Here is a 16,305-nt window from a genome sequence, read left to right on the forward strand (position 1 = left end):
ATATAGCATATTATGGCATTTATTTTTACATACAATTTGTTTTTACAAAAAGAGAAACAAAAAAGGAAACAAAGCTTGTACTTTAAATTTTTCTCAATTTAACAACGAACTCATTAATCGTTGCGTAACTCATATTTTTTTACAATTGTGCGTTCACTTACAAAACAATATAAAAAGATGTACATTTTTATTATTCATATTCATATCTAAAACACATGTGATAAAAAATGTATTAATTCTACTTTGTTTTGCTCTTATTAATACAATTCTTTAAAATATGGAATGTTAAATAAAAATATTATATAAAAATAATTACGAACACACATACACACACACAAAGTAGCGCAATGTACAAATATAAAGTATTGTAAATAAATGAATATGTAATTTAGGGGCATCAACGGAAGAGAGCCTGCAGTATATCAGGCAATCTCTGACATCGGACGAAATGGATCACTTGGAAGGGACTCATTTCGACGGGTCCATTCCGCACTCATTTGTTACTTTCGGAGCATCTGTGAGTATTTAGTTTTGAAAAAAATATAAAATACATGCAAATTATGAATAATAAGATATGATATAGTTAATTACAACCGCGAGAGCAAATAATTTATCTTTTATATCCGTCTATTATTGCTTATTGCAACATCTTCATTTTAATGAATATAGTTTTACTTTTATGATTTAAATGTGAATGTTTTTTGAATAAATTTTTCAACGATCATGTTTGCTCCTAAAAGAAACAATATTAAAATAGGTTTTGAGCTATTTTTTTAAGATTATATTTATTTGTTAAGTATGTATATATTATAATAAGCAGTTAATTAATTCTTTTACACTTCATATTTTTTACATTTTATGTCCGAATTTTTATTTAAATATGTGCTATTTTTGGTGACAAAAAGGGTGATCTCGCCAAGAAAAAGATCTATCCAACTCTCTGGTGGCTTTTCCGAGATAATCTTTTGCCGAGACCTACCATCTTCGTTGGTTTTGCTAGAAGCAAATTGACGGTAGAACAATTGCGTGAAAAGTGTCATCCGTATATGAAAGTGAAGCCAGACGAGGCAGAAAAGTATGAGAAATTTTGGAAACTGAATCATTATATTTCTGGCTCATACGATAAGCGAGAAGGCTTCGAGATACTAGAGAATGAATTGCAAAAATTTGAACAAAGAAAAGTTGCGCACAGGCTGTTTTACTTGGCACTACCACCGAGCGTGTTCGAATACGTTACAGTACGCCTTAAACTTATGTGCATGGGAAATGCGTAAGTATAAAATTTTGAATTTGCGAAATTTTCTATGCAAGAAATAAAACAATTAACGAACGAAGCATTAAGAATTAAAAGAAAAAGAGATACCTCAAGAATTGTCTCGGAAATCATTGATTTATGTCATTGATAATTTAAAAATATTTTTCAAGTTTTATTACAAAAAAATTCAAGCTATATTACAATTTTAGTGGATGGACGAGAATAATAATTGAGAAACCGTTCGGTCACGACGCTGCCTCGTCGCAGAACCTTTCCGATAATTTGGCGTCTCTGTTTACCGAGGAACAGATCTATCGTATTGATCATTACCTCGGCAAAGAGATGGTGCAGAATCTGATGACTCTAAGATTTGGGAATCGGGTATTCAATCCGTCATGGAACCGGGACAATATAGCCTCGGTGCAAATCACCTTCAAGGAGCCATTCGGTACTCAGGGTAGAGGCGGCTATTTCGATGAGTTCGGCATCATCAGGGATGTGATGCAAAATCATCTGCTGCAGATTTTGTCTCTAGTAGCCATGGAGAAACCTGCATCTTGCCATCCGGACGATATTAGAAACGAGAAGGTAAAGGTTCTGAGATGCATTAAGGAATTGCAGTTTGAAGATGTAGTTCTCGGTCAATATCTCGGAGATCCGAATGCTGAAGATCCGGAGGCGCGTTTAGGTTATTTGGATGATCCCACGGTACCAGCAGGCTCTAACACGCCGACTTTCGCTTTAGCGGTGCTGAAAATAAATAACGAAAGATGGGATGGAGTTCCGTTCATTCTCAAATGTGGAAAAGGTAAGAAGATAAGAGAGATCTATTTCTTGTATTCAAATAGTTGCTTCTTCTCTTCTAATCATTGCACGATATTGCAGCTTTAAATGAACGGAAAGCAGAAGTTAGAATACAATACCATAATGTACCAGGTGATATTTTTGACGGGAAGGCGAAGAGAAATGAAATGGTAATAAGAGTGCAGCCGGGTGAAGCATTGTACATTAAAATGATGACGAAATCACCTGGTATCACGTTCGACATGGAAGAAACGGAATTGGATCTTACTTATGGCAATAGATACAAGGTAAATAATACTTCATTGATGAAGAAAATTTAGCGTTAATATTAAAATCGAGGAGACTCTGAGATATCTATATATATAATGTATCACGCTCACACACAATACAAATACATTAAAAGTGTCATATTTTGTTTTTTAGGATTTAAAATTACCGGACGCTTATGAAAGATTGATCTTAGACGTTTTTTGTGGTTCGCAAATGCATTTCGTGCGAAATGATGAATTACAGGAAGCGTGGCGTATATTCACGCCATTACTCCATCAAATCGAGAAACAGGAAATTCAGCCCATTCCATATAAGTACGTATCACAAAATATGTATAAGTATGTCTTATATATGTGTCACAAAATGTATGATCGTTTAAAATTTCAGATATGGGTCTCGCGGGCCCCAGGAAGCGGACGATATGGCGAAAAAAAATAATTTCGCTTATTATGGTTCGTACAAATGGATAAAACCGTGATATTGTGATACAAGATCATTATATATCATGCAAGTACAAACCCTAAAAAATTTATAAAGATTTATTTAAAGATGCACAATTTTTAACTGTCGCATTCCCAAAAATTTGAGATTGTTATACACATACTATTTTTATAATTTTACATGTATTTCTATATCTAATTTTTATCTTATTTACAAAATTTTTATATGCAGTTTTGTCATGATCTCAGTTTAAAGATATGATTTCCATTTAAGGTAAATGTATTTTCTTAAAAATAATTGCAATGAAATAAATATCAATCAGTCTATTTAGATCAATTTTATTAAATCTTGACAATTGTAAAACATGTTTGTGATGTAACAGACAAATGTGACATACTTATGTATAAATATCTTTGATAATATAAATTATACAGCATTAAAAATTTGTGTGGGATAATGTAATTATGTGACTATAAATAAATAAGAGAAAGTTGAATTGCCATATATGTATATACTCACGAAAGAACTGTACTCAAAGTGTACAAAGATAAGCGGTAGCTAAGTATTGCATTTTTAAAACATACTAAATTTTGCAACTCATATAATCCTGCTATTTAGCTCTCTCTTATATAAACCCAATAAGATATGAATACAAATTTATGCCATGATTAACAATGAACTGAAAACATACTAAACTCATATAATCCTGCTATTTAGCTCTCTCTTATATAAACCAAATAAGATATGAATACAAATTTATGCCATGATTAACAAATTAACAAAAAAATATATATATAATTTATATATATTTAATTATATATAGTATATATATTTTTTTTATATAATATTAAATGTGATAGAAGCTGAGAGGAAATAAGATAATCTTTGCATACATATGTTAAGAGTCTCTTGAAGTTTATGGTATATTCATTATGATATGAAAGGTTGGGGATATGTAAAAAACATATAAAATGTAGGAAATTTGATATATTATTATATGCCCCTGTAAATTATGTTGATATATAGTAATTCGATTACTACATATAATTTTTAAAAAAGATGTAAGTCAAAACGCGCGTATTTTTTTAAATCAGTGATCAAGACAAGTAAAAAAAAAGCTTAATATTAGTTTGCACGTAAGAGTTTTGTTGATAAATAAAATTATAATCACATAATATTATTATTTGGAATGTACATAAAGAACACAAATCCTTGTATTTTATGACAAATTTACAGCTTAAAACAGACTAAATACCATTGATATATTAAAAAAACAACAGATTATATTGCCTTTTAGCCCAAAACCAAAAATAAAGTTTTGACTTAAAACGGCCGAACTGACTAGAACAGTAATAGACGAAAACAAAAATTGAATAAAAAGAATAAGAGAAATCAATTTAGTTGAATTGATTTGGACAATTTTAAATTCATTAAGATTTCACAGAAGAGTTTAGACATGATTGAGCAGATTTGTAAAATGTATTTTTCCCATGCATAAAAAAATTATTAGCATTAATTTGTTAATTGGGGGATGAGTGTACTTTACAAAAACAAAACAAAACAAAACAAAAAAAAAAATTGTAATGCATGTTATAATCCATGTTCTTATAAAAGCTGTAAATCAATATTTTTTATATAGGTATTGTTTTATTTTTCTATTTGGATTGTTCAAATGGAGATCCAGATGTGGTACAGTTAACAGTCGATCAATGTATTTTATTAAAATGTATTCTAAATTTTTTAATAACTATGTATATATTGTTATGTGTGTGTTTTTACATATATAAAAGAGAAGATTATACATTTAAAATTGGCGATTCCTAATGATAAAAAATAACTAGGAGCACTACGTTGCATTGCACAAATTAAATACAAAAGAAATGTTAAATGTTTTACATGTTTCGTCAAAAGTTTCTTCGTTAAACATTTTCTAGATTAGGACCATTCACTGCAATACACCAAATGTAACTTTGAAATTTCTGCAGTGTCGATATGGCAATGTTTTTTTTGTTGTTGTTTGAACACACTTCTCACAAAAGTATAGCAATTCGTAAAAATGTCGCAATTTTATCCAGGTTTATGATTTAATCAAAACACGATTTATATGGGTTTTACTTATACCAAACTTATATTTCACACGCAGCAGGATCCAACAATTCGTCCCAATTGATACTTCTCTGAAATACCTCCTGTTGCAACCATAATTCATAATGTTGTTTAAATTCTTCAGTCAATTCCACATTTGTTCCGAGTACTGATGTTACAGATGCATCAATCGGTTCCATCTCTTCATCTCTCAAGGCATTTGAATATCTTCGATTATTGAATTGATCGACACATGTACGTAACTCGCATTCTTCAACTTGAAAATCCCATGGCCGTGCTTCTAAATCTGATTAGTATACGAAATTACATTACACATTCTGTGTTATAACTTTGTTCATATACATATATAATAATACTTTTATAGTAAATCTCTAATTAAAGTTTTCATAAATTTGAAAGAAAAGGAACACGCGCGCGCGCACACAACAAATAAACATACATACATACATACATATACATATAAATATTTTTTTGTTTTCTCTTTTAAACACACACATATATATAAAATGTAAAATATTTTAAATTTATTATACCATTGCCATATGCCCAATCGTCGTTTAAGCGATGTCGAACTTTTGCATAAATAACACTAATTGTTTTCATATTCGTTTTTCTCCATTGCCGACCGAGATATTTCGTTTGCATTTTCAATAACTTTAAAACGTATAATTGCATCATTGCATGCCTAACTTTCAATGTACGTTTTAAAATAGGTGCCGATTTAAAAACGACTAACATCTATAAATATGAATGAATTGTGAATACATATTAATGTATATGAATTATATATGTACAATTAGATTTAATTGTTATTGACTTACCATTATCCTGCTATGTTTCCATTTGGTTAATTTATTCAAAATTCTCAGTAAATTGATACAAGAGAAAACATTTCTCCATGAAAAAGATTGACTGTGACCGATTTCGAGACTTTCAGTAGTTAATTCTGGCTGATCGCCAATGACACATATGGGGAAGTCCAAAATAGGAATACTATTGCAATATAAATTATTAATTATGTATTATAATGTATACGGTTAGAAATTTAATTAGCAATAACATTCTTACTTACACATTCTTTGCTTCAATGTAAGCTATAATGTTCTGATTTAAAAACTTTAATACAAGAGGTATGCAATTTGCAAATACTAAATGCTGTGACATAAATTCAAATTGGTATATGTGATTTAGTTTGAAATGTTTGAGCAGTAGTAATAAAATTGCGGAAACAGCTTTAACAATTATCTCTTTATGTCGATTAACATCAATCCCTAACTTCATTGATTGCAGTACTGTCATTCTAAAAGTGTAATATAAATGTTTTTTTTTCTTGTTTTTAAAAAGACTTCATTAATATTACATATTATTAGTACTTACGGCATTTCTTCTGGTAGCACATCAGCCAAAATATTAATACTATCTGTTTTGGCCTTACTAGTTGGTGCAGCAGCAAGTAATATTTTCAATAATGCAATCATATATTGTGGCAAATTCGGTAATATAGCTTGATAAAGAATTTCTGTTGGTGTTTGACGTAGCGGTGGTTCTGAAGTACTCATTGGATTTCTTGCTATCTCTTCTTCCTTCCGTATCTGAATTTCTGCTAAAGATGTGTACATATGCTAAAATATTGTAACATTTAGTATAGTAGAGTGTAGTGATGCTATATCAATATAATTTATAAATTTCAAGCAAATACCTTTTTAAGGGTAGTAACACCTTCATGAATTGGTTGCGGCAAACCCGCTAAACTTTCCCTGTCTCCTTGTAATTTGTAACCAACAAATTTTAATCTGGCAACTTCAAGGAAGCTGTCTACATCTTTTTGTCTTACTTTAGGCGTCCATGGTAAACCTGATGAATAATATTTACATATTAATGAGATACAAATTAATAAAATTAAAATAATATATTACCTTTTCCTTTTGTATGCTGTGGAGTGCTTGGCCTCAATTGTGTTGGATTATTCTGATCTTCATAATATGTTTGATTCCAGCAGCCACCAGGACCACCAGGACCCAGAAAAACAATCACTTCACCATCTCCTTCATTTGCTGTAGTATTATTTGGAGATTCCCCTCCTTCATACTCCATACCTAAGCCTGGATCATCTAACGAGCTTTGTTTCATCAAAAAGTTCTGTAAAAGATATCTGCTATTATTATTTGTAAAAGCATCAAAATATCCATGTAAAATAATTTTAAATGGACAACTTACCCGTCGAGAAGGACGATTGTTCCTTTTCTGATTTTGTGTTTCTAATAGATCTGCTGCACTCATAGGAGGAGAACTTGCCCTCATTGTTCTGGCGACTTCGATAGTGTCTTCCTGTTGTGTATCAAGGCCAGCTTCCTCGCGATACTGTTTCTTCAAGTCTCTAAGCGAGTCGATACCACCGAGAGAAACTAGGATTAACTTCCATAAAAGCAAGAGAACTTTCTTCATAGGAAAATGTGAAAAAATATATATATAATTTATATATATTTAATTATATATAGTATATATATTTTTTTTATATAATATTAAATGTGATAGAAGCTGAGAGGAAATAAGATAATCTTTGCATACATATGTTAAGAGTCTCTTGAAGTTTATGGTATATTCATTATGATATGAAAGGTTGGGGATATGTAAAAAACATATAAAATGTAGGAAATTTGATATATTATTATATGCCCCTGTAAATTATGTTGATATATAGTAATTCGATTACTACATATAATTTTTAAAAAAGATGTAAGTCAAAACGCGCGTATTTTTTTAAATCAGTGATCAAGACAAGTAAAAAAAAAGCTTAATATTAGTTTGCGCATAAGAGTTTTGTTGATAAATAAAATTATAATCACATAATATTATTATTTGGAATGTACATAAAGAACACAAATCCTTGTATTTTATGACAAATTTACAGCTTAAAACAGACTAAATACCATTGATATATTAAAAAAACAACAGATTATATTGCCTTTTAGCCCAAAACCAAAAATAAAGTTTTGACTTAAAACGGCCGAACTGACTAGAACAGTAATAGACGAAAACAAAAATTGAATAAAAAGAATAAGAGAAATCAATTTAGTTGAATTGATTTGGACAATTTTAAATTCATTAAGATTTCACAGAAGAGTTTAGACATGATTGAGCAGATTTGTAAAATGTATTTTTCCCATGCATAAAAAAATTATTAGCATTAATTTGTTAATTGGGGGATGAGTGTACTTTACAAAAACAAAACAAAACAAAACAAAAAAAAAAATTGTAATGCATGTTATAATCCATGTTCTTATAAAAGCTGTAAATCAATATTTTTTATATAGGTATTGTTTTATTTTTCTATTTGGATTGTTCAAATGGAGATCCAGATGTGGTACAGTTAACAGTCGATCAATGTATTTTATTAAAATGTATTCTAAATTTTTTAATAACTATGTATATATTGTTATGTGTGTGTTTTTACATATATAAAAGAGAAGATTATACATTTAAAATTGGCGATTCCTAATGATAAAAAATAACTAGGAGCACTACGTTGCATTGCACAAATTAAATACAAAAGAAATGTTAAATGTTTTACATGTTTCGTCAAAAGTTTCTTCGTTAAACATTTTCTAGATTAGGACCATTCACTGCAATACACCAAATGTAACTTTGAAATTTCTGCAGTGTCGATATGGCAATGTTTTTTTTGTTGTTGTTTGAACACACTTCTCACAAAAGTATAGCAATTCGTAAAAATGTCGCAATTTTATCCAGGTTTATGATTTAATCAAAACACGATTTATATGGGTTTTACTTATACCAAACTTATATTTCACACGCAGCAGGATCCAACAATTCGTCCCAATTGATACTTCTCTGAAATACCTCCTGTTGCAACCATAATTCATAATGTTGTTTAAATTCTTCAGTCAATTCCACATTTGTTCCGAGTACTGATGTTACAGATGCATCAATCGGTTCCATCTCTTCATCTCTCAAGGCATTTGAATATCTTCGATTATTGAATTGATCGACACATGTACGTAACTCGCATTCTTCAACTTGAAAATCCCATGGCCGTGCTTCTAAATCTGATTAGTATACGAAATTACATTACACATTCTGTGTTATAACTTTGTTCATATACATATATAATAATACTTTTATAGTAAATCTCTAATTAAAGTTTTCATAAATTTGAAAGAAAAGGAACACGCGCGCGCGCACACAACAAATAAACATACATACATACATACATATACATATAAATATTTTTTTGTTTTCTCTTTTAAACACACACATATATATAAAATGTAAAATATTTTAAATTTATTATACCATTGCCATATGCCCAATCGTCGTTTAAGCGATGTCGAACTTTTGCATAAATAACACTAATTGTTTTCATATTCGTTTTTCTCCATTGCCGACCGAGATATTTCGTTTGCATTTTCAATAACTTTAAAACGTATAATTGCATCATTGCATGCCTAACTTTCAATGTACGTTTTAAAATAGGTGCCGATTTAAAAACGACTAACATCTATAAATATGAATGAATTGTGAATACATATTAATGTATATGAATTATATATGTACAATTAGATTTAATTGTTATTGACTTACCATTATCCTGCTATGTTTCCATTTGGTTAATTTATTCAAAATTCTCAGTAAATTGATACAAGAGAAAACATTTCTCCATGAAAAAGCAAAAACAAAACAAAACAAAAAAAAAAAAAATTGTAATGCATGTTATAATCCATGTTCTTATAAAAGCTGTAAATCAATATTTTTTATATAGGTATTGTTTTATTTTTCTATTTGGATTGTTCAAATGGAGATCCAGATGTGGTACAGTTAACAGTCGATCAATGTATTTTATTAAAATGTATTCTAAATTTTTTAATAACTATGTATATATTGTTATGTGTGTGTTTTTACATATATAAAAGAGAAGATTATACATTTAAAATTGGCGATTCCTAATGATAAAAAATAACTAGGAGCACTACGTTGCATTGCACAAATTAAATACAAAAGAAATGTTAAATGTTTTACATGTTTCGTCAAAAGTTTCTTCGTTAAACATTTTCTAGATTAGGACCATTCACTGCAATACACCAAATGTAACTTTGAAATTTCTGCAGTGTCGATATGGCAATGTTTTTTTTGTTGTTGTTTGAACACACTTCTCACAAAAGTATAGCAATTCGTAAAAATGTCGCAATTTTATCCAGGTTTATGATTTAATCAAAACACGATTTATATGGGTTTTACTTATACCAAACTTATATTTCACACGCAGCAGGATCCAACAATTCATCCCAATTGATACTTCTCTGAAATACCTCCTGTTGCAACCATAATTCATAATGTTGTTTAAATTCTTCAGTCAATTCCACATTTGTTCCGAGTACTGATGTTACAGATGCATCAATCGGTTCCATCTCTTCATCTCTCAAGGCATTTGAATATCTTCGATTATTGAATTGATCGACACATGTACGTAACTCGCATTCTTCAACTTGAAAATCCCATGGCCGTGCTTCTAAATCTGATTAGTATACGAAATTACATTACACATTCTGTGTTATAACTTTGTTCATATACATATATAATAATACTTTTATAGTAAATCTCTAATTAAAGTTTTCATAAATTTGAAAGAAAAGGAACACGCGCGCGCGCACACAACAAATAAACATACATACATACATACATATACATATAAATATTTTTTTGTTTTCTCTTTTAAACACACACATATATATAAAATGTAAAATATTTTAAATTTATTATACCATTGCCATATGCCCAATCGTCGTTTAAGCGATGTCGAACTTTTGCATAAATAACACTAATTGTTTTCATATTCGTTTTTCTCCATTGCCGACCGAGATATTTCGTTTGCATTTTCAATAACTTTAAAACGTATAATTGCATCATTGCATGCCTAACTTTCAATGTACGTTTTAAAATAGGTGCCGATTTAAAAACGACTAACATCTATAAATATGAATGAATTGTGAATACATATTAATGTATATGAATTATATATGTACAATTAGATTTAATTGTTATTGACTTACCATTATCCTGCTATGTTTCCATTTGGTTAATTTATTCAAAATTCTCAGTAAATTGATACAAGAGAAAACATTTCTCCATGAAAAAGATTGACTGTGACCGATTTCGAGACTTTCAGTAGTTAATTCTGGCTGATCGCCAATGACACATATGGGGAAGTCCAAAATAGGAATACTATTGCAATATAAATTATTAATTATGTATTATAATGTATACGGTTAGAAATTTAATTAGCAATAACATTCTTACTTACACATTCTTTGCTTCAATGTAAGCTATAATGTTCTGATTTAAAAACTTTAATACAAGAGGTATGCAATTTGCAAATACTAAATGCTGTGACATAAATTCAAATTGGTATATGTGATTTAGTTTGAAATGTTTGAGCAGTAGTAATAAAATTGCGGAAACAGCTTTAACAATTATCTCTTTATGTCGATTAACATCAATCCCTAACTTCATTGATTGCAGTACTGTCATTCTAAAAGTGTAATATAAATGTTTTTTTTTCTTGTTTTTAAAAAGACTTCATTAATATTACATATTATTAGTACTTACGGCATTTCTTCTGGTAGCACATCAGCCAAAATATTAATACTATCTGTTTTGGCCTTACTAGTTGGTGCAGCAGCAAGTAATATTTTCAATAATGCAATCATATATTGTGGCAAATTCGGTAATATAGCTTGATAAAGAATTTCTGTTGGTGTTTGACGTAGCGGTGGTTCTGAAGTACTCATTGGATTTCTTGCTATCTCTTCTTCCTTCCGTATCTGAATTTCTGCTAAAGATGTGTACATATGCTAAAATATTGTAACATTTAGTATAGTAGAGTGTAGTGATGCTATATCAATATAATTTATAAATTTCAAGCAAATACCTTTTTAAGGGTAGTAACACCTTCATGAATTGGTTGCGGCAAACCCGCTAAACTTTCCCTGTCTCCTTGTAATTTGTAACCAACAAATTTTAATCTGGCAACTTCAAGGAAGCTGTCTACATCTTTTTGTCTTACTTTAGGCGTCCATGGTAAACCTGATGAATAATATTTACATATTAATGAGATACAAATTAATAAAATTAAAATAATATATTACCTTTTCCTTTTGTATGCTGTGGAGTGCTTGGCCTCAATTGTGTTGGATTATTCTGATCTTCATAATATGTTTGATTCCAGCAGCCACCAGGACCACCAGGACCCAGAAAAACAATCACTTCACCATCTCCTTCATTTGCTGTAGTATTATTTGGAGATTCCCCTCCTTCATACTCCATACCTAAGCCTGGATCATCTAACGAGCTTTGTTTCATCAAAAAGTTCTGTAAAAGATATCTGCTATTATTATTTGTAAAAGCATCAAAATATCCATGTAAAATAATTTTAAATGGACAACTTACCCGTCGAGAAGGACGATTGTTCCTTTTCTGATTTTGTGTTTCTAATAGATCTGCTGCACTCATAGGAGGAGAACTTGCCCTCATTGTTCTGGCGACTTCGATAGTGTCTTCCTGTTGTGTATCAAGGCCAGCTTCCTCGCGATACTGTTTCTTCAAGTCTCTAAGCGAGTCGATACCACCGAGAGAAACTAGGATTAACTTCCATAAAAGCAAGAGAACTTTCTTCATAGGAAAATGTGGTGCCGAGCCGCTGCAGAAGCACGTCACCATACCGAGAAGTTTAACAATCAGTAATTCTTCTCCATATGGATTTACTGTGGAGAAAACACATATTCATCAAAAACATTTTCATCCATTAATATTTTAGAAGATTAAACTTTCCTCTGTAATATAGTATTCGTTAAAATAATCTTAAAATATTCTATATAAACACAATGACATACCAAGATCTTCTTTGAAACCTTCAACATTTTCTTTATACTCGCTGTGCTCAATATTTCTTAATTCCTCTCTCATAACTTCTGTTATAATGTACAAAACGGACAGAATGACTCTTAGATCTATCGAATCAGCGAGACTAACAGCTAGCTTTCTCATTGCTGAGGTAGCAGTTGTGCTATTCCTGGAAAAAACCTTCAATGTACAAAAGATCAAAAACAAGGTTCTACATTCCAGCATGACATACATATATAATATAATCTTACTCAATTTCAATATTTAGCAGTTCAACAAATGCTGAAAAAATGCCAGCTTCGTAGAGTAGCATTACATTTGTCCTAGTCCAGTCTTGTTGTTCTTTGTCAGACTGTACCTCAGCCCAACAACCCTGAGCTAAATAAAGGATGCAGCGCGCTGCCTTCATTCTGAGCTGTTTATTGGAAACTTCCAATTGATCCAGCAACTTATAGATTATCGATTTTTGCTGTGGTCTTGTCAAGTTTTGCCACCATGGTGGTAACTTATACCATTCCATCTGATCTTCGAAAGCCTAAAATTTATAAAAACTCGCTTAATCTGTTCCTGTACTTGTTGCTATACTTTATGAATCTTTTGATTCATATCATATAATAAACTCATCATTATATAACCCAAAATTATACCTTAAGATTAAGTTGTAATTCATACTGTTCGGTATAACTATATAACTCTGCAATCTCATTAGTATGTATATCAGTGTCATCATATATAAATTCCAGATCTGTAGTTCTGTTGCTTTCCTGGAGTTGCAAGAATAAAACAAGATCAGGCAAATATTGAAAAATTTCAAGTAACATTATTTAAATTGAACAGCAAAATTAATAATTGTATAAATCTTTTATCTTTGTTAATATGGAACAATACATGAATTATGGAAAAACACACATACACAATATACATAATTTTTATATCTCAATACATTTATATAAACACAATTATTTATTTGTACTACTCAAAAGAATAATTAAATTATAGCTGTGAGTGCTGTCAAAAAGAATAGGGTTAAAGGACAATCTAAGTTCACCAGCACATTTATACGTAATATGAAATTCCGGGGTATTTTTTAGCACGATTATTCTCTCACTCACGTCGTTACTGGCTGCACGTCGATAAGAATACATGGGACCCCCATGAAGAGGGTCACGCTTGCCATTCCCGTTCGCATCCATCGCTACCTCACACATTTTCCGTGACGGCTCGCGGCCGCGATACTCTCGTTTCCGATCTTTAGAACATCTCGGCCTAACACGTCGTCTACCCGGGAGACGTTCGCTAGATTATAAATCGTACCGCCCACGTAAGTGCTTTGACATTTACGTCACCTTACTTAAGTCTCTCGGGCGACAAATATTGCACTATAAATTGTTTGTTTCTCTGAGCTTACGTCACTTTCTAACCCCGATTTATATATGTATAATGTATGTAACGAAGATCTCCGAAGATCTCTGTTCACGATTGCTACTGGATGCTTTCGTGCATTTTTGGTCGCAATCGGAAGTCTTCGGAAATACTCGGTACAATATATACATATATTTTCCCGCCACAGATCTAAAACTGCGCTTCTTTTGATAAAACTTCATAATTACGTATAACATGCGCAACGTGATTTTTATATCGTAAAAAAAAAACAAAAAGAATAATTTTTTTGATTGCAAAAGAATATTTTCATGTAAATGTATAATTATTAATTAATATCGATACATCGGCAATATAAACAGAGTAAAACATTAGAAAATATTCAATAATAAATCAGATTTCCAATACTATAGTTTTTGATTCATAATATCAGGTAGAATAGATTATGTATCTAAGAATATATAATGTATTTTGTAGATGTGAAATTTGGGAAGATAATTTAAGGTCTGTTTATAGGCAACTTTTTCATCTATTTCCTTTTGTTAATATTTTTATTATTTTCCAAAGCTTTAATATAGTACAGTTTATTTCATTAAAAACACAAAAAGTATTAAAACAAGTATAAATAGGATGAATCCAGAAATGATAGCCTTTTCTTTTTTTAACTGCATCACATATTTTACATTTTCTATATTCCAAATAATTATATATTTACACATGGAGGATAAAAAGAGGTACATTTAATAATACATGCTACTATAATACATATTAAAAAAATATTCTCGATACATATATTCCTTGTCATGCTATTATTATATATTCTGATTGCAATAAGAAATATAAAATTTTCTCGAAATGGTATGTAAATTCATATTATGCCTAAGATTGTGTACTTTTAGGAATCTATGTTTATTTAACATGCACCTTTACATTTAATGAACTTCATGTAATAGGAAATTACAAGAGAAAAAATGAAGAAAATATGCTCTGAGACATATAATAAAGATATTAAATAAAGGTATAAGAAAATATATAATTCTCAAAAATTTTGGCGCACACAAGCAATATTGCATTGTTACTACAGTATACTTGACTTTATGTTGCGCAATATAATGCTAAACCTTACACATTTTTGGTTTCTCTGAAAATACTTACAAAGATTATACATATAAATAAAATGAAATATACATATACAATCAATATATAACTAACATAGTAAGAAATGAAACGCATTCAATAAATATTAGCATTCAACATCCACAATGTAAGATATCAAAGCGCATTCTTACCATATTTAACCTAAAATTATTTAACAGAGATCACACACACATTCGGTAAAAAATCAGCTGTCAGAATCTCTCGTACAAGTATCGCTTAAGATCATCATTATTGACACGATTTATACGTGAATACAATATTATCTGACATGTTCGTCAAAAAAAAAATATTTCTAATTTCTTTTATTTTTATTTTTATTTTGTGCTTCACCCACATACACCCACACAAACAAGTAAATCTCTCGCCATGTCGATACATATATTATTATCGATTGCTCGACGAGAGTTTCGAGAATTCGATATCTCGCAATTTCACGAATGCCGCAAGTTTGGGAAAAATTTTTCTTTGTGTGGTAGCGACCGGCGGCTTCCATCTTGAAAGACCACCCCCGGCCCCCGGCTCCGAAAGACAAATTTATTGTTGTCCGCGTCCACGTTGAGCCGATCGGTTTTGGCGTCGGTACGCTTTGAAGATTTTCAAGCGCTCAAGCGTAAGTCAGCCGCGATATAACAAGCAATCGAGAATAGAAAAATGCAGGGCACCATAATCGAAAACCTGAGCGGCAAGAAGCTCTTGGTTCTGGTGATACTTTTGATAATCGCACAAATTGTTTGTTTTCTAATAGGCGGCTTAATCGGTAAGCAATTTGTTAAATAAATGGACTCTTTACTTTTTATATCATCAATAATTGCTCATATTGCTGTCTTTACTGTATAATAAAAAATATATAGCGTGTAAGCATACATATATTTCTCTTTTTTTTTTTTGTCATATTTGTTTACATTTTATTTTATTTGATGTATAGCTTATTTTTTACGAAGTAGTAATGAAAAGCTCTTTTTAATAAATTTTAA

The 16,305-nt window shown here is 30.4% G+C and overlaps 3 protein-coding genes across 8 annotated transcripts in view; 2 read left to right on the forward strand and 1 right to left on the reverse strand.

Moving 5' to 3' along the window:
- LOC115239556 (glucose-6-phosphate 1-dehydrogenase) overlaps nucleotides 1-3,213 on the forward strand; it is a 12,371-nt gene extending 9,158 nt beyond the window's left edge. For all 5 annotated transcript variants that reach the window (XM_029814152.1, XM_029814150.1, XM_029814148.1 and 2 more), the window contains 6 exons: nucleotides 393-517; nucleotides 906-1,270; nucleotides 1,465-2,063; nucleotides 2,141-2,346; nucleotides 2,483-2,643; nucleotides 2,717-3,213. In XM_029814152.1, the coding sequence (XP_029670012.1) occupies nucleotides 393-517; nucleotides 906-1,270; nucleotides 1,465-2,063; nucleotides 2,141-2,346; nucleotides 2,483-2,643; nucleotides 2,717-2,807 (1,547 nt within the window). In that variant the 3' untranslated portion in view covers nucleotides 2,808-3,213. The remainder of the gene's footprint in view (nucleotides 1-392; nucleotides 518-905; nucleotides 1,271-1,464; nucleotides 2,064-2,140; nucleotides 2,347-2,482; nucleotides 2,644-2,716) is intronic.
- A 1,184-nt stretch (nucleotides 3,214-4,397) lies between these two features.
- On the reverse strand, nucleotides 4,398-14,381 carry LOC115239554 (striatin-interacting protein 1). Of its 2 annotated transcripts, XM_029814146.1 has the most exons (13): nucleotides 13,906-14,380; nucleotides 13,441-13,557; nucleotides 13,045-13,328; nucleotides 12,784-12,962; nucleotides 12,577-12,654; nucleotides 7,094-7,329; nucleotides 6,793-7,015; nucleotides 6,576-6,730; nucleotides 6,254-6,498; nucleotides 5,949-6,176; nucleotides 5,698-5,869; nucleotides 5,410-5,614; nucleotides 4,398-5,162 (listed from the first exon to the last, which is right to left on the reverse strand). In XM_029814146.1, the coding sequence occupies exons 1-13, from the start codon at nucleotides 13,999-14,001 to the stop codon at nucleotides 4,897-4,899; spliced, it is 2,484 nt and encodes an 827-aa protein (XP_029670006.1). In that variant the 5' UTR covers nucleotides 14,002-14,380; the 3' UTR covers nucleotides 4,398-4,896. The 2 variants fall into 2 exon arrangements, with proteins under 2 accessions (XP_029670006.1, XP_029670005.1); XM_029814145.1 differs by lacking the exons at nucleotides 4,398-5,162; nucleotides 5,410-5,614; nucleotides 5,698-5,869; ... (3 more) ...; nucleotides 6,793-7,015; nucleotides 7,094-7,329 and adding exons at nucleotides 10,144-10,409; nucleotides 10,657-10,861; nucleotides 10,945-11,116; ... (2 more) ...; nucleotides 11,823-11,977; nucleotides 12,040-12,262 and having other exon boundaries at nucleotides 12,341-12,654; nucleotides 13,906-14,381.
- Nucleotides 14,382-15,787: 1,406 nt separating this feature from the next.
- LOC115239555 (protein wntless) overlaps nucleotides 15,788-16,305 on the forward strand; it is a 5,725-nt gene continuing 5,207 nt past the window's right edge. The window contains exon 1 of the mRNA XM_029814147.1: nucleotides 15,788-16,088. Within this exon, the coding sequence (XP_029670007.1) occupies nucleotides 15,983-16,088 (106 nt within the window). The 5' untranslated portion in view covers nucleotides 15,788-15,982. The remainder of the gene's footprint in view (nucleotides 16,089-16,305) is intronic.

Source organism: Formica exsecta, unplaced genomic scaffold, assembly GCF_003651465.1.
Source record: "Formica exsecta isolate Colony F162 unplaced genomic scaffold, ASM365146v1 scaffold385, whole genome shotgun sequence".
NCBI lineage: Eukaryota > Metazoa > Arthropoda > Insecta > Hymenoptera > Formicidae > Formica > Formica exsecta.

Excerpts from the sequence above, each read along its gene's own strand:
- LOC115239554 (XM_029814146.1), bottom strand. The coding sequence starts at position 14,001 with ATGTGTGAGGTAGCGATGGATGCGAACGGGAATGGCAAGCGTGACCCT. Across the intron at positions 13,558-13,905 it reads GACGTGCAGCCAGTAACGAC|GAAAGCAACAGAACTACAGA; the intron begins GTGAGTGAGAGA and ends TTGCAACTCCAG. Across the intron at positions 12,963-13,044 it reads CTGCTAAATATTGAAATTGA|GAATAGCACAACTGCTACCT; the intron begins GTAAGATTATAT and ends GGTTTTTTCCAG.